Below are 23,625 nucleotides of genomic sequence, written 5' to 3' on the forward strand. Positions count from 1 at the left end.
AAGTTTGTTTAAATTTCGAAAATTTTGGGGACTTTTAAAATTCGGAAATTTGTGTATTTTAATGGTGATCATTTTTGCAATTTATGAAAATCTGGTGATTAGGAAATTTGTAGAAATTTGGGAATTTGGGACTTTAGGAATTTAGGAATTTGGGAATTTAGGAATTTAAAAATTTAGGGACTTACAAATTTGGGAAAATGGTAATTTGGGGAAATGAGAATTTGGGGAATTTGGAGAATTTGGGGAAATGGGAATTAGGGGAAATAGAAATTTGGAGAAATGGTAATTTGGGGAGTCGGGATTTGAAGGAATAAGAATTTGGAGAAATTAGAATTTGGGGAAATGGGAATTTAGGGAAATGAGAATTTGGGGAAATAAGAATTTGGGGAAATGGGAATTTGGGGAAATGAGAATTTGGGGAAATGAGAATTTGGGAAAATGGAAATTTGGAGAAATGGGAATTTGGGAAAATAGTAATTTGGGGAAAATGAGAATTTATGAAAATGGGAATTTGGAAATTTGAGAATTTGGGAATTTGAGAATTTAGAAATTCAGAAATTCAGAATTTTAGAAATTAGAAAATTTGAAACCTTACTCCTCTCTAAATTAAAAAATCGCATCACATAATCCCCCCCAATATCACTTCTTTTACTTTTCAAATTATGAATCTACCCCCAATAAAACTCGTTTCATTATCATATTTACAAAACGCTTTAGCAATTTTTCATTCCATATTCAATACAAAATGGCATATCGTTGATTATAACCTGAAATAAAAAATTTTGAATCCATCTACAAAAACATAAAATCTGAAACTGAATTCAAATACTTCCCTTTTGAACGAGATTTTTGAACAAAAAATCTCGAATGTTTAACCTTTTCGCATGTGTGAGATTTTCGGAATTACATCGCATACTTGGAAGTTACGGATACCTGTATTTATCCGGATGGTACGTGTAATCGTATTATCCGGATGATCCGATAACGCGATTATCATGCATAAGCACCCATGCTATAGACAACCCATTATCAGGCTAATATGTAAGTAGCTGGATTCGATATCTCGATTTCCTGAACCGTCAAATATCCGACACTTTCATACTTCATTTCTTTTAAACCGATTATAGTAAGATTTCGATATAAGCGAATCTGTCGGGTCTCTACTTTTGTATATTTCCTAATGGAAGTTTGATCGATTCAGCTGATTAGTTTGCATAACGTAAAACAGAAGAGCCAACGAAACGTCCGAATCAAACGTAAAGAAACAGTGAAATATTGGTAGGATAATCGCAATGCAAGAATAAAATTTTTTTATTTTTAATTCCTTTTGCTAGGAAACTTTTATTAGCATATTCGTGACATTTTCCTGATTAAAACGAAACCAAACTCGAGGTATTTCGAAACATATTTACTTGTAATCCCAAGCGCTTCGCTTATTTCGAGAACTTCACTCTAACGAGCCATTACAAGTAATATGTCCCGAAATTACGTCGTTTGGTTTCATTTCAATCGTAAAAACGTCACAGATATGTTTATAAAAGTTGTATAAAGAGGAACTGAAAAAATTCAGCAGGACATTAATTCCAAGAATACAACTCTTTTGATATTCGTCTAGTGACACAATCTGTTCCTTCTTTTTCGCTACTCTTCTCTACGTTTGGAACTTACCATCAAATACGTAAATATAGTCCAAATAATATCGTGCTTCGTCTCGTTTTAATGGAAAAAAAAAAAAAATTCTATTGGTAAAAGTTTTAGAACAAAAAATCAGAAATAAAGTTTTATACCTATACAGATATTCTCTCACAGATATACGTGAATTTATATCATGTATATACACAAATTTTTTATTTCAAGAAGTTTTCCTCCCATTGAACGAAATAATTATTTCACTTATATCGTGTAGATCATTTTAACTAATATCGAGACTTTTCTATAACACTTTCGGTTGACCACGATAAAAGGAAAATACGTATCGGATGAAGGTACACAGTTTTACTCCGTATCTACGACAGAATACTGGATCTAACGTAATAAAAATGTTTCAGATTCTAAATTGTAGGTTGCATGTAATTAAAGCCACGAAGAAACAACAGCTATAAGATACGTATCTAGAAGAAAACTTCATATGTAAAAACACGCGAGCTGAATTATCTTACTTGTTAAGCATACTAAACTCGTTTTTGTTGTTAACATTCAGAACATGAGAAAAACATACACTGGAGAAAAATACGGGAAGTTCTTAGCTTGCCTCTGGTTGTAATTAGAGGAATTTTGTTTTCTGAGACAAGTTAAAAATGTGGGGGCAGTGAAGTATGAAATGAAGAAATTTTTTAAATTTCTGAATTTATGGATATCGAGATTTGGAGATTTGGAGATTTGGAGATTTCTGAATTTTTCATTTCAAGATTTTTAAATTTCTAAGTTTCCAAATTTCTAAATTTCTAAAGTTCCAAATTTCCAATTTCCCCATTTCTCCATTTCCCATTTCCCAATTTCCCAAGTTCTAAATTTCTAATTTTTTGCATTTCTGATTTGTAGAGTTCTACTTTCCAAGAGTTCTAAATTTTCAATTTCCCAATTTCCCAAGTTTCAAATTTCTAATTCTTTGGATTTCTGAATTTGTAGAGTTCTAAATTTCTAAAGTTCCAAATTTCCAATTTCCCCATTTCTCCATTTCCCCATTTCCCCATTTCCCAATTTCCCAATTTCCCAAGTTCTAAATTTCTAATTCTTTGCATTTCTGGATTTGTAGAGTTCTACTTTCCAAAAGTTCTAAATTTTCAATTTCCCAATTTCTCAATTGCCCAATTTCCCAAGTTTTAAATTTCTAATTCTTTGGATTTCTGAATTTGTAGAGTTCTAAATTTCTAAAGTTCCAAATTTCCCAATTTCCCAAGTTCTAAATTTCTAATTCTTTGCATTTCTGGATTTGTAGAGTTCTACTTTCCAAGAGTTCTAAATTTTCAATTTCCCAATTTCCCAACTGCCCAATTTCCCAAGTTTTAAATTTCTAATTCTTTGGATTTCTGAATTTGTAGAGTTCTAAATTTCTAAGTTTCTAAGTTTCTAAATTTCTAAATTCCTAAATTCTTAAATTCTAAAATCTCCAAACTCCACCTCCACATCTCCAAACACCCAAATCTATAAAAACTCAAAACCCTCATCCTCAATTTCCCAAATCCCCCAACCTTCCAAATTCCACCTCAAAAATATTCAACACTTTACCCCGAAGTACCCGTACTCTTTCCCAGAGCCCCAGATCATCCCACGAGCGCAATAAATCGATATCAATCCACCTTTCGTCTCTCATCCGTTATCTGGCGGTCAGAAATGGCGTCTCCATCGAGCTTGCGCCAACAATCGCGACAAAAGTTGCGTCTCGATGCGGATTCTGCATGGCAGAAGGGCAGAAAAAGCTCGGAGAGCAGGGGGTCATTGGTAGACTCAATTAGCCCCGCGGAAAACTTTCGTCGTGGGATTACGACGTCAACAACGTCCTTCTTGCTCTGGCTGCCGACGAAATTGCAGCTCGTCGAAAAGCCACTCTGCCAGACACTGCGCGCTGATCTCTTTCGTTTCAGCTTCCAACGGCTATCGTTATCCTCGTCGTTTCGGCGCTTTCGTTTCCTCTCCCTTATTTAACGACCAGTCTTCTTCCAGGAAGTTTCACTGGCGCCATGGCGCCTCGTTCGTGCTTCCGAATCCTTCGATCGGACACTAGTTTTAGAACAGTTTTAGATGCGCCACGTGCTCTGTATTATCGAACATTATTCCTGCAATTCGTTTGTAGAAGACGCAATTGTCCGTCTTGAAATTTTTAAGGTATTCGCATAACTTGTAATACCATGGTATTACAATCGAGCAATATCAATGGACTGAGCAAACGGCTAGTAGTTAATAACCGGCGATAATGCAGTAGTTAGTAGTTATTACGACGTCGGATAATTGCGTGGTTAACCGATCTAACAATAACAGGTTCGGCTCTTTGGTCAGTTAATCATTGCGAATCTAAACCTTGAACACATTCGAACGATTTCATCGGAAATTTCGACGCTTCATGAGACTTGTAATAATTACTATAGCACATTTGAACGTGGTGATTTGTTCGTTTGTCTGTACGCTAACGGACGCAATTTTGCGTCTTGTCGCTTGAAATTTTGAGGATGGACTCGAGAGACACCCTAAATTTTCTGTATAGATTTTGGCGGCGATTTGACGACGGGAACCTGTCGACGTCGATCGAATCGATAAAAACCGTGTTTGGTATCGTTTCGATAATTTTTCACGCGTAGAATCGACTGGAAGCACGTTGAAAGCTCTATAACTCGTTGACGATACTTGGTCGTTGACGTCGGTCGTCGTGAAATCAAGAATAATCGTGTTCGGTATCGTTTTCGATTGTTTCGGACACGTTTAATCGTTTAATCTTTAGATCTCTTGTTCCACTGATATGGGTACTCGAAATTTTACATGCACATTCGCGTGAGGCCTGGTGGACCCAACTCACGTAGTGTGGACTTTTTATGGACGAGGAAATACTGGGTTTTGATTGGAGCACTGATACCGATACGGAATGGTGTGAATAAAAAATATATTTGCTTTAATAGCATTATAAAACAACGTAGATTAGGTGAGCACTTAATGGACGTAAATGTGAATTGAATAAAATAAGAAATGTGTCGGAGAATAATTTACTGGGTGCATGTATACACTGAAGAATGTGTACTCATTTTGTTTATGTATGCTAATGAAGGAAGTCGTATACATGTATGCTCTGTATACAGTAACGATGATGAGGATGAAGATGAAGATATGAAGAAATATGTTTTGCACGTCTGTGATAACAGCTATAGTAAAATGTATGTACTAGAAATTTATATTAATGCGTATACATATACTTGTACATATGTTGAATACAACTTTTAGTAAATCCAACATAATGCACCAAAACTATACCTAAGATTACCAAAAACGAATTAATGCAATATACGAATTAATACGATTATACCTTTTCACCATAACAGTATTATCAACCAACATTTGTTGACATAAATGAGCTGAACATATTTGCTGATATCGACCAACTAAAACAATATCATGAAATAATAAGTATCTAAATATCTTAATCCAGCCTGAAGTCTGCAAACGTAAGAATGGTGAAAAATATACAAATCTGCCCTGTATAGTCTATTCAGAAGTTCACGAAGAAAAGCAAGTTGGTTCAAAGTATAAACAATACTTCAAAAGTAGAGCAAGAATGTGTAACAGGGCAAAATGTAATTTGTAAGTGCAGCAAACCGAGAAATAAAATAAATGTTCCCCATCCAGACAGTTCAGGAGACTCCAGTCTTCTTAACAGCGTAATACATTCTTATACATGTGTTCATTTTTATCTTTTAGATCTTATTACCGTGTTTGTCAGCGTACGAGGTGGTTTGTGCAAGTATATTAGATCATAATTTCGTTACCAATGCAGAAGTAGAAAAATTTCAAAAGAGGAGGAAGGAGTCAAAGAAAAATATGGGATCATGGGATCATTGTATCATTGAACCATGGGATTCATGGGACCAAATTTTTGTTAGAAGTGTACTCATGCACACACATATAATTGCACAATTTTTCTTAAATGGAATCACATAATTTTTTACGCAGTTGTATTTTGCCGTTCCACCTAAAATGTATTGGGACAGAAAAATTATATCGAGGTATTTCAAGAAAATTTATCGAAGATCAAACGCTTCGTTACTGTACATTTCAGACGCTTTGCAATTTTCATAACTGAGAAAAGGCGATCTGTTTATTGTTGCACACTGTATTACCGTTCTTTTAGATCCCACAGAATTTACAGGATTTGCGTAAATCTTATCTTTCAAATAACCACATAGGAAAAGTCGAGAGGATCAGATCGGGCTGGCCAAGATATCGAGGCACCGACGAGTTTGCCATACTTATTTTTTAAATATTGTATGATCACCGGTGAACCGTGCACCGGTGCACCATCTTGCTGGAAGAACTCCAAATTTGGTTGCTATGAACCTGCATCTTCGATAACGATATTTTCTTAAAATATCTCGATACACTTTTTTACTATTGTACCTTAGTAATTTTTTACGTAGAGAGCCCAACCGAGTGAATGTTTTCCATTAAAAAAATAATGCAACTGCACATGAATCACTGTACTTGGTCTCAGGAACGTGGTACTTTGAACCATCTTTTTCTGACTTTATGAGAAAATTGTATGAGGAAATTTGAAAATTTCTAAATTTAGAAGATTTGAAAATATCGGTAATTGAAGATACAGATTAGTATGCAACTCTAAACCTCTAACCTCTATGTAACTGTACGTATGGAATTTTTACTTTCGTCACCCCCACCTGCAAATGACTACAACTCGCATTCATACGAAGGAGAAAATTAACCGGACTAATATCGCCGGGTAATTAATTACAAGCAGTCGTGGGAAACTGGGAAACCTTTTGACAGTGAAATCGATCGAAAGACTTTCCCTTCGCCTTATGCTCGCGAAACGTTCTACATTGTAGATCGCCGACAAACGATCTAAAGTTGCGTCAGGGTAATTAGCTCGTTCTCCGTTTTCACGGGGCTGAGAAACCGCGATCAGATCGTTTTTTTCGATTTCGACGGTCAATCAAGCGTTCCTTCAGCGATATTCAACGATTGGTAATCGATTGAGATCGAGATCGAGTTGCACGAAAATAAAAGAGAGAAATACACGTATGTACGTACGCATGTTCGCTGATTTGGCAATGATTGATCGATTACCTGACACTGCAATGGGTAGATGCAGTTTTGTGGTAAATGTGGTTTATTGATTTAGGTGTCACTTTTAGGATGTTCAAGTACTCGCATCAATATTAATACGTTAATTGGAATAGTGAAATGCTCCTGTTAACTTAGTATCTTAGGATTTCACTAATTTCTTAAGTTAAGATTCGGGTTATCGCGAGTTTTGATTTACAGCTCAGCTTTATTGGAGTTAGGTCTTAAGTTATAGATTTTCGCTGGTTTCAGAGTTAATTCTATCTTACTTGGCTTAGCTATTTCAAATTTTAACGTAATTTTTACTGTAATTTCTATTTTAAGTTTCAACCTAAATTACTACAATTTCTGTGTTAAGCTATAATCTAAATTTTAGTGCAAATTTTATTGGAATTTCTATTTCAATCATTTCTATGACATATAACATTTAATTTGAATATCTATTTCAAGTGTTAACCTAAATTTTAGTTTAAATATTACAATTTCTATTTCAATCTTTAATCTAAATTTTAGTGTAAATTGTACTAAAATTTTCATTTTGAGTTCTAAATGTTAGCATAAATTTTATTCTTTCTTTTTTAACTTCTAACCAAAATTTTAGTGTAATTTTTATTCTAAGTTTTGAATTAAATTTTATTTTAAATTTTAAATTAATGTGTTATATTGAGTCTAATCTCTTTATAAATTTCACTTGAGTTCCTCCATCGGATTAAAATACAAAAAAGTTAAATTTAGGAAGGTTAATAATATTTAAGGAAGAACTCTTGAATGAAATTTTCAGCGCGAAACCGAACGACACTCGACCGGTTAAATTTGTACGAACCGATCGATAAATGGATAAACAAATGAATTCTTTTCTGCTTCGTCTTTCATAAATCTTGCAGAGGGAAGATTCCGGTTCGTTTTATAAATATGCATGTCATTTCGACTGACGCAGACTGGTAATAATTCAATTTATCTGGGAATCCACTTCTGCAGGTCGGAGTTATTTCTGTAAATACCAAAACCGTGGAATATCGTTAAGCGAAGGTATCGAATGCACGGAAAGGGGTGTTTTCAAAGAAACGAAGAATAATTTCATTTGTATAATTAAACTAGCAACTGTTTGTTCAACTTAATCAATTCTATCGTAAACATTGAACGTTCACGAAAGAATCTCACAAATACACACAAAAAAAGGCTCTTGTCAGATCCATATGATGTGCAAAATCTGTTCAGCAACCTCTCCGAGGTGCATATCGGGTAATGTTAATGCCGGCGGTATATGCAAGAGTTTCTTTAAAGTTCTGCATCTTTGCGGGGAAAAATGGTAGCGGTTTTTCACATACTGGAAATTAAAGATGAAGGTTTGTACTTTATGCTGCTGTAAACAGTATCACCAAAAAAAAATGTGGCAAGTCCATGCATTTCGTCAAACTTTGTAATTTTCAATATAGCAAACATGACCTCACATTTACGGTGTTATTGTGGTAGTTATGCATCAAATCTAAAATCAAACTACAGCGTCGTAAAGTAGAGATCTCAAGCTTTAATTTGAAAAAAAAAGAGCATAACTTTGCGATGATTTTTCGCGGAGTTATCATCAGTCAAATTTGGCCAATTTTTGCCTAAAATTTTTCTATGCCATATTTCTTTTGAGCAGTATAACTACAATACTGTGATATTGTAATGATATTGAAAAATTGAAGAATTAATGTGATCTGGTAATCTTGTAAAATAATCAAGCACTAAAATGATAAAATAATGAACCAGTAAACCAGTGAAATGGCGAAACTATAAACACAGAAATCGATAAAAATATCCAAAGTATCATGTATCTCGTAGCCCATTCCCACTATTCAAACTCAGTATCTAATTCAACAACGAATCTAACACGTGTACCACTCGAAACGAAAGGGTAACTATTTTTACGCCGTACGTTTTATTTTTCATCGCGTTGTCGTAACACGAGAGTATGCATACCACCGAGCGTATTTCTCCATCCAGGATTAAAAAAAAAAAGGCAGCAAAGTTTTCGCGATAAAATCGGAATTGTCTCGCGTTAGAATTTCAGATAACGGCGTTGCAGAGGGTTTAAAACGACCTGAAACCCTGCAGATTCGAAGGGAATAGCGTAATCTAGATCACTCAATCATTCGTTATCGAGCCATCCCCATAGGCTCTGTGCATACAGCTCCCATTTTTATTTTTTTTTAACGTTCCACTCACCTGGTCGACGATCTCCGTTAGGTCGTGCAGACTTATGTTGTAAATGGCGTTCCTGAAAAAGAAAAAAGAACGAAACGAGAACGTTAAGTGTTGCACCGTAAATCCTTCGCCTAATCTTTTCCTATCTCGTATTCTAGCTTGGCTGACACCCCGGGATAAGCATTAGTAATTACGACAAACACGACAACACTGAAAAGTGCTTACAATAAAAAGGGACATTTCTTCTTTTACAGAAATAAGATTTTCTGACCAAAATTTGTTCGTGGAACTACTTTGTCTTGTTTTGGGTAATGGTGCCTGCATTTGGGTTCAATATGACTTCGAGCATAGCTTTTACAGTGATACGAGTTAAAATATTTCAAGCTTGGTTTTATTGAAGACAAGTCTAATTTTAGTAATTTATAATTAACACTAGAACTATCACATTTGTATTTTATGTATGTGATTTTTATGTAATGTATTTCATTTTTAAAGTCTCACGTTTTCAATCTTTCAATCCCTATATTCTTAAATTTCCAATTCTGTAATCTCCAAATTTTCAAATTTTAAATCTTTCAATCTATAAATTTTCACATTTCCAATCTCTCAATCCCTATATTCTCAAATTTCCAATCTTTCAATCCTTAAATTTTCAAATTTTAAATCTTTCAGTCCACAAATTCTCAAATTTCCAATCTTTCAATCTCCAAATTTTCAAATTTTAAATCTTTCAATCTACAAATTTTCACATTTCCAATCTCTCAATCCCTATATTCTCAAATTTCCAATCTTTCAATCTACAAATTTTCAAATTTTAAATCTTTCAGTCCACAAATTCTCAAATTTCCAATCTTTCAATCTCCAAATTTTCAAATTTTAAATCTTTCAATCTACAAATTTTCACATTTCCAATCTCTCAATCCCTATATTCTCAAATTTCCAATCTTTCAATCCCCAAATTCTCAAATTGCCAATCTTTCAATCCTCAAATTTTCAAATTTTAAATCTTTCAGTCCACAAATTCTCAAATTTCCAATCTTTCAATCCCCAAATTCTCAAATTTCAAATATTTCAGTGCAAAAATTTTCATATTGTCAAATTTCCAAATTCTGAGATTTAGAAATCTTATACTTCCTAATCTCTATTAACTGCAATTTCTCTACTTCCCAAATTTGCATACTTGTAAATCTCTTAATCTCTAAATAACTACATCAAAATTCCAAATTTTCTAATCAATAGATTTTTAAATTTTGTAATTTTCTAATCCACAAATTTTCCAATTTCCTAATTTTTTAATTTCTTAATCTACAAAATTTTTAAATTGTGTAATTTTCCAATGCACAAAATTTTAAATTGCCTAATTGTTCAAACCACAAATATTCAAATTTTCTGATCCTCAAATTTCCAATTTTCTTAAACCCTAAAATTATCAAGTTTATATATTATACATACATAATTATATATTACACATACATAATTTCCAAATTTCTCGAACCCCAAAATTATCAAGTATAATTCTAAATATAAACTTGATAATTTTAGTGTTTGAAAAATTTGGAAATTTGAAGATTAGAAAATGTGAATATGAATATTTGTAGATTTGTAGATATAATATTGCATTATGTACATATTACTATAATATACATGTAAAATGTAGTATATATATATATCATAATATTTCATTTAATATTAGGGATACCGAAAAGTATTCAAAATTTCTTCGATGATTTCAAAGTTTTTCTATGAAGAATTGAAGGACTTTTTTTAAGAAGGGAATAATTGCCTTAACGCTGGCAAAAAGCGTTAGAAAGTGATGGAAATTATTTTGTTGATTCAAGGTTTTTTTAATAAATAAATATTTTTTACCAGCAAACAAAATTTTGATTACTTTTCGGTACCCCTAATACATAATATAATACGCCATTATAATATATCACACCGTTATCTATTACATATTGCCACCATTTAAAAATTGCTTCAACCTTGCAGAATTTTAGTGCTCTTCAATTCTAACATCTAAAAACAATATATACTTACACATAATAAATTACATCCATTCCTTTAATTTATAAATGAATATTTATAACTCTCTGTAGGGGTTATACTCTTACCCCACCCTCTGTCTAATAATCATAAACTCCCACAGCAGAACTTCCATAAAACATCCGCAACTTTAAATATTATACCATCAAACGCATCCACAATATCGAATAAATTGTTTAAATCACGCAGCGCCTGAAACTGTATTTCGCAATCGTTCCACAATATTTCGATCGCATTTAAATCTAACGACAAAGGCGTAACATCGTTTCAATCGTAGGAACAAAATGTTCTCATTTACGCGTTGGTCCATATTGCGCGTATTAAGGGATGATAATAATATATCGCAACGCGTTACACAGCTCGATCGAAGATTAATTTTTTACAACTCGACGAAGCTTTAAACGAATAATGGGATTTTAAAATCTGTTAGCTACGAAAATCGCGTGTTCCATTCGTGTACGTTACTGCTGTTATACAATTGTGATTCGATTGATTCATCCCGTAACAAATCTCGTTTCATTTTTGTTCCATTTTTGTTTTTAGAGAATAACTAGACTAATAGAATATCATAGTCTTGTTAGGACGCATTTTGCAATTATTTCACAAAAAGAGTACGGGCTTTTGTTTCGCGCGATACTTTCTCTCTTAATATCAAACGAAATCAGTTTTGCAGAAATTTTAATTGTTCTAATTTTCCTGTGGACCGTGAGTTATTGTGTTCCTATAATAGCGCTATTTTATGCTGTTCTCTGGTAGTTTCGGGGAATTGCGCCAATTGCGCGTTTTATGAATCGGATTATTTCTATTGATCTTTGAGTTTGGTGTTTTGTGGAGATTCATTTTTACGGATTTGATGTTCCAGGAAATTTTGCACGATTCAAAAATATTTTCAGACCGTGCATTTTTTCATTTTTGGTATTTGTAAATATTTTACTTGGCAGTTTATTTTTGCGAATTGGGCAGTTATACAATTTTTGCACGATTCAATCATTTTTTCAGATTAGCTATTTTCTAATTTTTAGGATCTATAAATTTTATTATGTTGCAATTTATTTTGGCGAATTAAGCATTTTGAAAATTTTGGCACAATTCAATAACTTTTGCAAATTGATCATTTTCTAATTTTTGGGATTTGTAAATTTGTTTACGTTGCAATTTATTTTTGCGAATGGGGCAGTTCTACAATTTTGGCAAGGTTCAATAACTTTTGCAAATCGATCATTTTCTAATTTTGAGGGTCTGTAAATTTGTTTACGTTGCAATTTATTTTTGCGAATGGGGCAGTTCTACAATTTTGGCAAGGTTCAATAACTTTTGCAAATCGATCATTTTCTAATTTTTGGGATCTGTAAATTTATTTACATTGCAATTTATTTTTGCGAATGAGGCAGTTCTACAATTTTGGCACGATTCTATAACTTTTGCAAATTGATTATTTTCTAAATTTTAGAATTGATAAATTTTTGTACGTTGCAATTTATTTTTGGGAATTGGGAATTTTGAACATTTTTGCACGATTCAATAACTCTTTTAATCCGATAATTTTCTAACTTTAAGTATTTGTAAATTTTTTCACATTGCAATTTGTTTTCGTCAATTAGGTGTTTCGTGAGTTATAATCAATGAAGCTTCGCATGTTACAGTTAATTTTTTCTAGTTATGTATTTTGTAATTCGGAATTTATAAATTTGGACTAGTTGCAAGTTATTTTTGCAAATTAGATATTTTGTCATTTGCAATTTATATAAATTGTAATTTATTTTTACAAATCATATATTTTTCATTCACAATCTGTAAATTTAGACTTATTACAATTTAGTTTTGCAAGTTACGTGTTTTGTCATTTGCAATTTTGTGAATTTATACGTGTTGCAATTAAATTGTGCAAATCACATATTTTGTCACTAACAATTTATGAATCTGAAACCATTATAACTAATTTCTGCAAATTAGACATTATGTCATTCTTAATTTGTGAATTTATGCACATTGCAATTAATTTCCCCAAATCAATTATCTTCGACTCTACTAAAAAACCTTGACTCACAGTGTTTCAGTAAGTTCGCAATAATTCAGACTCGCGTTAATTATCTCTGACATGCAAGCGAAAGAATGCTATTTGGTTTTTTCTAGTTTTCAATGTAACTCGAATTGCACAACATCCTCAAGGATTTCTGTCAGCGGATAAATGAATCTTGAATCGTTTGTAATTGAAACTGAATTGTTGGCAGATGACTTAGCGGCTACTTAACGATACAAAAAAAAAACAAGAGTACAAAGAACGAGGAAAACGGATCCGATGAGGCGAATCGATGGAAATATCTTTAGGTTGTGCAAGATTTAAAACTTTGCATCAACATAGGCAAGTTGCAAAATTTCTAAATTCTTAAACTTTAAATTCTTTGTATTTCATACTTTTTAATTAGTACATTATTCAATTTTAAGTATTCAGTTTTAGTAAATTATTCAATTTTAATTATTCAATTTTTGGTCTCTTAAAGTGGTTAATTATCCAAATTATTATATTCAATAAATTCTTCATTTTGAAATTTTTCAAAGTGAAATCTTTTAAATCTTTCAACTTTCAAATTTAAGAATTTTTGAGTTTGTTATGGTAATTTAGAAAATTGGATAATTTCATAATATGGACATTGGAAGATTTAGAAATTTGAGTTTCCTTGAAGATTTGGAAATTTGGTAAATTAGAAATTTGGACATGAAGAAACTCAGAAATTTAAAATATTAAAAATGTAGAGTTTTGGAAATTTGGAAAATTGGAGAATTGGAAAATTGGAAAATTTGAAATTTAGAAGTCTGGAAAATTAGAAATTTACAAATTCAGCAATCCAAAAAAATAGGATTTTAGAACTGTGGAAATTTGGAAAATAGGAAAATGGGAAAATAAGAAAATTGGAAAATTTGAAATTTATGAGTCTGGAAAATTAGAAATTTACAAATTCAGCAATCCAAAAAAATAGAAATTTAGAACTGTGGAAATTTGGAAAATTGGAAAACAGGAAAATAAGAAAATTGGAAAATTTGAAATTCAGGAGTCTGGGAAATTAGAAATTTACAAATTCGGCAATCCAAAAAATTTGAAATTTAGAACTGTGGAAATTTGGAAAATTGGAAAACAGGAAAATGGGAAAATAAGAAAATTGGAAAATTTGAAATTTAGAAGTCTGGAAAATTAGAAATTTACAAATTCAGCAATCCAAAAAAATAGAAATTTGGAACTTTGGAAGCTTGGATAATTGGAAAATTAGAAAATGGGAAAATTGGGAAGTTGGGAAATTAGAAATATAGAAACTCAGAAATCTACAAAACTAAAAATTCACAAACTTATAAATCTGCAAACCTAAAGCTATAACAAATTCATCAATCCGAAAAATTATAATCCTACGCCCCGATACTATCATAATTTCACTGAAACACCCAGCAATGCATCACGTTTCCAACAAAGCACCAAACAAAAAGTACCCCGTCGTATCGCTCCAAGAGAAGCTTATTTTCCATTGATTTTACTATTCATCTCTATCGCTAATTCGCCGGTGAAAGCTTAATAAATATGTACACGCGAATATTGCCACGCGAATTAAGGGCATCGTGCAAACATTACGCCTGTGAAAAATGCAGTTTGCCCACGATCAACCACCAAGATAGTTACGCTAGGTTTATCAAGCGACACGTTTGTTAATGCGAATTTTCATGAGAAAGGAAAATTCATTGGACGCAAACGCGGCTTCTGTTCCGAGCGTTAACGATGCGCGGATAAACAGAGACAATAATCAAACTTCTCATGGAGATACGAGAAATTAAAACGTAATGAGAATTTTCAGACGAATCCCATTGAGAAATTCAAACTTTCTATGGGACGACTTCTATTTACATATGCATGCGAAACGATTTTTACTCGAGGATAAAGGTTATGTCATGTTTTTCTTTCGTACTGTTATCTGTGACAATGAAAGTATTGTTATACTGTGGTGATAATTTTGGGATTATTTAGAATTATGATTGGGGTGATAGTAGTTTTTAAGTTTTTGGTTTATTTAGAATTTGGAAAATTTTCGAAGTGGCTAGTACTTCACGGTGATAATTATAGTGAGATTATTGGTAATTGAATTGAGATAAAAAGGATTAATCTTGAGGAGTTTGCAAATTTGGAAATTTAGAAAATTTAGAAATTGCAAATCTAGAAGTTTGGGAATTCGATAGTTTAGAATATTAGTAGCTTGCAAATTTGACAATTGAAGAATTAAACAATTTCAGAACTTGGAAAAATTAAGGATCTGGAAATTTGAGAATTTAGAAAATTAGGGCCTTGCAAATTAAATAATTTAAGAATTTAAAAATGTCAAAATTTAGGAAATTAAAGACTTACAAATTTGAGTCGTTGCAAAGCTGAGAATTTAGAAAATGAAGTACTTTCAAATTGATAAAGTCGATTCTTCTCAAATTCCTATTCTGCCACCCTTCACACGTGATACCATAAAAAAGAGAATGCCATTAAAATAAATTAAATGAACATAAAGTGGCTATATAATAATATTCAAGTAAACTAGCTAAAAATAAAGTGACCCTATAATACTCAAGTAAACCAGGTAAAAATGAAGTGGCCATAATTCCCAACAAGATTGAACGGAAACTAACACTGCATCGTAATCTGTTCGAAAAACGAACGTTCTGTCACGAAACGCTGCAAAACGCTGTAACTCGAATACCATCCGGTCTCCTCCGGTTGTTCCATTCTCCTTTGATAAAATAATCGGTGAGCGTGTTGTTGCTCTCCCGTTGACACCCGTTCTATTTCTACATCGCGTGAATTTGATCTACACCGGCAATGGAGTGTGTACCAATGCGAGAAGCGTGGATATTGCACACCATTCAAGGATCGCAATTTACAATCGCGCAATATCAAGTGGCCGACTGAGCAAACCGCGATTAGTAGTTAGTAGTTATTACGACGTCGGATAATTGCTTGGTTAACCGATCTAACAATAACAGGTTCAGCTCTTTGGTCAGTTAATTATTGCGAATCTAAACCTTGAACACGTTCGAACGATTTCATTGGAAATTTCGACGCTGATTTTATGAGACTTGTAATAATTACTATAGCACATTTGAACGTGATTTGTTCGTTTGTCTGTACGCTAACGGACGCAATTTTGCGTCTTTTCGCTTGAAATTTTGAGGGTAGACTCAAGAGACATCCTAAATTTGCTGTATGGATTTTGGCGGCGATCTGACGACGGGAACCTGTCGACGTCGATCGAATCGATAAAAACCGTGTTTGGTATCGTTTCGATAATTTTTCACGCGTAGAATCGACTGAAAACACGTTGAAAGCTCTATAACTCGTTGACGATACTTGGTCGTTGACGTCGGTCGTCGTGAAATCAAGAATAATCGTGTTCGGTATCGTTTTCGATAGTTTCGGATACGTTTAATCGTTTGGCGACTTTAAAATCTCTGCGTCTCTTGTTCTACCTATATGTTTACGGTAGGTACTCGAAATTTTGATAGATATTCGAATTCGCGTGAGACACCTGGTCTGTATACTTATACAGTAACTTCATATGTATCCATTTGTCTGCCTGTTTCTATGTCTGATATAGCTACTCATCGGAAATTGTCTTGAATCGGTCTTTTCAACGGAACACCTCCGATATGACGGTGATTATATCTTCAAATTGCGAATAGGACGATGATTGTATTTTCAAATAACTAATTTGAACTTGTAAGGTGACTCGCAGATGCAGGTCTGAACATTTGAATATAAGTTTCTTAGGCTTCTAATTTTTTACATTTTCAATTTTTCTATTTTTATGGTGAGAAGTTTGAATATATTCTTAGGTAAAGATTTTATATTTATAATTTTTAATTTGAACATTTGAAAGTTTCATATACTATGGCTGAATTTGAACGTTTGAAAGTTTCATATACTATGGCTGAATTTGAACGTTTGAAAGTTTTATATACTATGGCTGAATTTGAACGTTGAATTTAATGCTTTTGTAAATTTGATTTCAAAGGATTTAGGGTTTTGTATATTTAGATTTGAAGAACTAAACATTTCATGTTGTATATTTAAATTTGAAGGTTTATAAATTTCATGTTGTATATTTAAACTTGAAAATCTAAAAATGTCATGTTTTTGTATATTGAAATTTGAAAATCTAAAAATGTCATGTTTTTGTATATTGAAATTTGAAGATCTAAAAATGCCATGCTTTTTTATATTTAAATTTGAAGATTTAAACATGTCATCAAACTTGATAAAACTGAAAAGAGTCAAAAGTGAATTTCTCCTTCAAAAAATGTAAATTCACTTTAAATTAAGGTCAGAATTAATAAAAATTTGACGAATGTGTGTACATAGTTAATTGTTGTAATCTCTTCAGCGACAATTTAATCCATAATGTGTACATAAAATAACTATTATTTCAAAAGACCCGTCTCCAAAAAGTCGCATGTTTACAATTACGACCCCAAGAAGATCGATTAAAAAAAACGCAGAACATTACGATCGTTCTAAAACCGACCAAAAGGTCAAATAACATGACACCATTACCCACTCGCATCTCCACCTATCAGAAGCTATAGAGACATATTTTTCCATCGTTTCGCAGTCTCGATAATCGAAAGCAATTTATACAGTATCGAAAGCAAGCTGACGGCGGTACGGATCGATGGCAGGGACTCATGTAAAATTAAAGAGGACACGTCATAAGGGGTTGGTGCAGCCTCATAGTAGCCTTGGCTAGTGCCTCGTAATCGAGGGAGTGATTCGTGGGGAAGTTGTAGGGTCACGATCGAATCTACCAGCCGATGACCATCTGCTGACCTCTTCCGTGCCATACTCGGACAAAGAATCGAATCACGTAACAATTACCTGGCGCCAATCAGGATGGAAGTGGTCGCGCGCTCCAGGAGCTTGAAGTGCTCCACGTGGCTCTCGTTTCCTAGGAACCGCTGCCCAATCACATCGCCTGAAACAGATAGGAAAGACTTCTTCAGAAAGTTATCCTATCGAATCCTTTTTCTTCAAGGTTTCGACTGATTGCAGTCGAATTTACATACAAGGCTATATGTGTGGTTTACTTGGTCACATATATGTTCGTGTATAGACACACATGTTCACATATGGGTAACACACCCTGTTTCCACTTGATATTACCAATAACATAATAAATGAAAAGTGTTATTCTTCTGAATTCTCTCATCATACATGTTTGTTTTCTTTAACACAATTTTAAAACAAAGGCCGAACCTTTTTTAGAACCTCCAATTTTAGCTAAACTTAGTTAAAGAAGTTTAGCTTTAGAAATGTATAAAAATTAGATAACTGATGTACAAAGTGAAATAATTAATAGAAACGTTAATAGAGGAAATTCGGATGGTTAAGGACACCCTGTATACTTGAAGCGTTCCTCTTATTTTTATACAAATTTCCTTGTTCAATAACGCTGTTTTCCATCGGTTTGCTTCGAGTATCGAACAATCGAGGCTTCCGCCATCAAAGGAAAGCCCGAAGTATGAATCAGCCTTCAGCATGGAATGAACAGTCCCTACAACGATTACACTCGACAGCCACGCTTATTTCGAGCGATAGCGATCGAAGCTGGTGACTAACACACCATGGGTCGATTTCTCGTCCTCCATTTGATCCTCGCACCGAAACTCGTAGCAGGAAACGCGATCGTAAGCGTTCTACCGCCTTCGGAAGACGGCAGATCGGTGGATGAGCATCCTACGCCCACTTGTGGATGAACACCCACAATTCTATTAGCTCATTGGCAAATTTTTATTTTAATTTTACGGTGTGGGTTATTAATTTATATCTCGAATGTAAATTAGGCAAGTTTAGTTGAAATGAAAAATAATTTAGAGAAGTAGAAGTGGTAAGTGTTTATCGAATTTTACTTAACACTAAAACTGCCAGACCGGTCAAATGACCGCTCCACAAGTTTCTTATTACAAGGCACACATTTTGTTAAAGTACATTCCTTAAAATCAGCATTAATTTGCATCAAGATAAAGAATAGATGTGTGTACTAATTTATGTTTCGTCGTTTGCTTATTTATTTCTCAACTTCATTTTTAATTTCAAATTAAATACACATTATACGTCGGTAGGTTTAGTGCTAATTTAGTTTTACTACAAGTGGTAGGAAAAGTGTCAATTGTCAAATGGATAAAATTAAAATATTCGTCTGGGTAGCAAGTGTAGGTTGTGGTAGCAAATGAGTTAATATTTGGACGCTGCAATACTTCTCTTTGTTGTTGTATTGTATAGGAAAGATGGTTTATACTGATTTATGATCAGGATACATATCATACGTATATGTATGTGTATCATACGGATGCATTATAATCACACGTAGCTTTGGAAATTCGCAAGATTACAAATTCGCACGATTGCAGATTTGAAAGTTTGTAAATTCGGAATGTTGTAAATTTGGAAGATGGCAAATTCGGAAGATTTAAAAATCAGAAGATTATAAATTCGGTAGAATGAAAATTCACAATATTCTAAATTCGGACAATTGCAAATTCGGAAGATTGCACATTTGGAAGATGGTAAATTCGGAAGATTGCAGATTCGGAAGATTGTACATTTGAAAGATATCAAATTCGGAAGATTGCAGGTTCAAAACTTTACAAATTCGGGAGATCGTAAATTTGGAAAATTGCAAATTTTGGAGATTATAAATACGGAAGATTGCACATTTGGAAGATGATAAATTCGGAAGATTGTACATTTGAAAGATATCAAATTCGGAAGATCGCAGGTTCAAAACTTTACAAATTCGAAAAACTGCAAATTCGGGAGATCGTAAATTTGGAAAATTGCAAATTTTGGAGATTATAAATTCGGAAGATTGCACATTTGGAAGATAGCAAATTCGGAAAATTGCAAAGTCGGACGACAGCAAACTCGGAAGATTGCAAATTCAGATTTCACATTTTCGGTGATAGTACAATTGGCTCTCTCACGCACACTAATAGGCCAAAAACAACGACAGGCAAACATCTCTCAACTAAGTAAGCTACTACTTATTGCATTCAGCAGTTGCCATTGTCATTATTATTCTTATTTGCCAAAATGTAACAATAGTCCAAAGTGGGTCTACCTCACGCGCCAACTAGTGGTTTGATATCTATACTTCTTATTTTACATTAAAATGCACATCATTATTGGCAGAGTTTAACGCTTGTTAATATTAAATATATATAATGTTTATTAAATGTAAGGATGTCACTATAATTAATGGATATAAAATTGAAGACGTGCTGGTGCACGTTGCGCGTGCATCGTCGGTAGCCGAACACGACAAGAAGAAGGAATTAAACAAAAGACGTTCGCATTTTACATTTCTACCAACTTATACATTCGGTAGCCTAGATAGATTATACTACCAACAATTATAAATAAATTTTACACATTCGAATTCACATGAGACATCCACTAGTTCCACAACGAATCTTTCTGTAAAATAGTATCTAAATTAACTCTTTTATGGAAAAACGTATGGTGCTGTCTGAATATGAATGTAACTGTGTCTCTCTTTCTCTCGTACACCCACGCCGATAGATTTATACGTCGGATACAAATACGTGGGTGTATCGTCTGAATGGACGAAGAACTTGTTACGAGTGGTTGAAACGAACAGGATAACGGTGACGTCGTAAAAGAAAAGGTCAAAAGCAGAGAACGCGAGACAACGAAGGATAAAAAAGCGGCGGGGAGGATCGAGGTAAACCGGCGACAATTGCCAGGTGCAGAAAGTGGTGGAAAATGGGTTATGAGGAGGATGAAAACGCGGTGGATGAAATAGAAAGAGCAGATATTTGCTTCCATAAGTTTGCGATGTTCATCGAATCGATGACCAGAGTAGAATGCTTCAAGTCTCTTCTCTTGAACATACAGAGAATTCTTTGTACGCTCGATGTTTTCGAGGAAAGATTCGGATAATTTTTCGGATAAAACTGATTTTCCTTGTGTTTGCAAGTAGGATACTTTTGAGCAGGATACTTTTGTTGAATGTAGGATTGGTTTTAGGAGTTTTCGCACACTGTGGAAGTAGCTTAACCCTTTGCGATCAAGAGCTGACTCTCACCATTTTATTTAATGCAATCATTTGAAATAAGCATTTTTAACTGCTTTTGTAATATAACATGTGTGATATATAAACATAATGAAACAAATAGTGGAAATTAGTAGTAGAGAAATAATAACCTGAAAAGAATTCATTTAACTTTTATATTAGTAAGTTTTAAAGTCGCTGTTTGCAAACAGTCAGATTACCTTCGAGTGCAAAGGGTTAATGCAAATTGATAAATTTAGGAAGTTTTGAGGATATGAATTGACGAATTGGTGAATTGATAACTTGAAGAGCTGAGGAACTGAAGAATTGATAGCTTGAAGAGTTGAAGAATTGAATTGAAGAATTGAAGAATAGAAGAATTGGCGATTTGAAGAATTTGCAAACTTATGGATTGACTATTTGATAAAATTAAAAAGAAGAAGAATTAAATAATTGACGCTTTGAATAATGGGAGAATCACAGAATTGAAAAATTCATTTATGCATTTACGGATTGAAGAACAGAAGAATGGAAAAATTGAAAGATGGCAGAATCAGAAAATTGAAGAATTGAGTAGTTAAAGAATTGACCAATTGAAGAATGGAAGATTCGAATAATTGAAGAATTGAAAAATTGGCTAATTGAATAATGGAATAATCGAACAATTGAATACTTGAAGAATTGAAGAATTGAAAAATGTGAGAATTTAATAATGCAACAATCAAACAACTGAATACCTGAAGAATTGAATAATGGAATAATTAAAGAATTGAAGAATTGCAGAATTGGAGAATTGAAAAATTGGAGAATTTCTGAATTTCAAATTGCTCAAATTTTCAATTTCTCGAGTTACACATTCTAAAATTTCTAAATCCCCAAATTCTAAATTTTGAATTTCCAAATCCTTAAATTTAAAATTTCCAAATACTTAAATTCCCAACGACTAAAATTTCCAAATCTACAATTAAAAATCCAAAATTTCCATCTCCCCAAATATCAAATCTCCAAATCTCCAACTCCCCAAATAACCAAATACAATTAAACTGACCAAAATCTCAAAGTCCCAACTTCCCAAATCCCAAAAATTCCCAAACCAACATTAAAATTTCCTAAATCTTATTTACCACCCCAAAAAACTTTATCACATACACAACTACTTTAATTGCATCTATAAAATTCTATTCCAAGTTAACCTAACTAATAAATTCTTTCTCATTCAATTGCCTCCTCCAAGAAAAAAACCATACATCTTCGTAAGAGTCCAGGCTGGCAAGTTTGAAATTCAAAGAATGACTTGTACGATCGGATGAGCACCGAATGCTCCGAGATCTCTCTTTCTCTCTCCAGATCGTCCCTCTTTCTTTTTCTCCTCGAGCGGACGCTTTATTGCGGTCGCGTTTGTAGGTACACGGATGAAAAAGCATAACGTGAATAACCGCGAGGAACAGAGAGAGGAAGATAAAGGATAGCGCGATAGGCGGCATGTAGGAGATAGGAGAACGAAGAAGAAGAGGCGAAGGGATGGGAAAATGTCGAAGGGAGAGGGTGAGTCGTAAAATGTTGTAGCTGAAGAAGCGAGGGTGCGAGGGAAGAATCGAAAAAGGGACCTGCCACAAAGTAGGCGCAGCTTTATCGTCCTCTGAAAAGCTGAAAGACACCCTTTTATTTCCCTTTTTTCCCCTCTACGTTTATCTCATAACTCCATCTTTCTTTTATTGGGTCGTGACATAAGTTCGTCCTGCGTTTTATTCAACCTCTTCGAGATATAGTTTTCGAGGAGCAGAGAGGTTGGATATTATATTTTGGTACTTACTAGATTGATAGTTCATGCTTGGGTTGCTTGTGCGGGACTTAAGGTGAAATGAAATTGACTTATGGTGTTATTGCAGTTGTTGAGATCTGTCGGTGCAAATTTTCAAGTTGACAAATTTTTATATGCTCGATTTGTGAATTTTTGAATTTTATAACTTATGAATTTTTAACTTTCTGAATTTCAGAATAATCGAATTCCCAAAATTCCAAATTTCCTAGAATTAAAATTCCCCAAATTCCAAATTCCCCAGATTAAAAATCTCCCTAATTCCAAATGTCCCAAATTCCAAATTCCCCAGATTCAAAATCCCCCAAATTACAAATTCCACAGATTCCAAATTCCCCAAATTACAAATTCCCCAGATTCAAAATCCCCCAAATTCAAAAATCCCCAAATTGCAAATTCCCAGATTCAAAAACCTCCCAATTCCAAATGTCCCAAATTCCAAAATCCCCTAAATTACAAATTCCACAGATTCCAAACTCTCTAGATTCCAAATTCCCCAGATTCCAAATTTCCTAAAACCCAAATTCCCCAGATTTCGAGTTCCCCAAATTCCAAATCCCCCAAACTTCAAATTTTCTAAATTCAAAAATCCCCAAATTGCAAATTCCCTAGATTCAAAATTCCCCAGATTTAATACACCCAAATTCCATAGATTTAATACACCCCAGATTCCAAATTCCCCAAGTTCCAAATTCGCCAGTT

The 23,625-nt window shown here is 33.5% G+C and overlaps 1 protein-coding gene across 7 annotated transcripts in view; it reads right to left on the minus strand.

Annotated features, from left to right (window-relative positions):
• Positions 1 to 23,625, minus strand: part of LOC105663855 (semaphorin-1A-like) — a 488,866-nt gene that overhangs the window by 261,593 nt on the left and 203,648 nt on the right. For all 7 annotated transcript variants that reach the window (XM_076530709.1, XM_076530708.1, XM_076530714.1 and 4 more), the window contains exons 3-4: positions 17,909 to 18,005; positions 8,992 to 9,043 (exon numbers count right to left, since the gene is read on the minus strand). In XM_076530709.1, coding sequence (XP_076386824.1) covers positions 8,992 to 9,043; positions 17,909 to 18,005 — 149 coding nt within the window. The remainder of the gene's footprint in view (positions 1 to 8,991; positions 9,044 to 17,908; positions 18,006 to 23,625) is intronic.

Source organism: Megachile rotundata, chromosome 4 (assembly GCF_050947335.1).
Source record: "Megachile rotundata isolate GNS110a chromosome 4, iyMegRotu1, whole genome shotgun sequence".
NCBI lineage: Eukaryota > Metazoa > Arthropoda > Insecta > Hymenoptera > Megachilidae > Megachile > Megachile rotundata.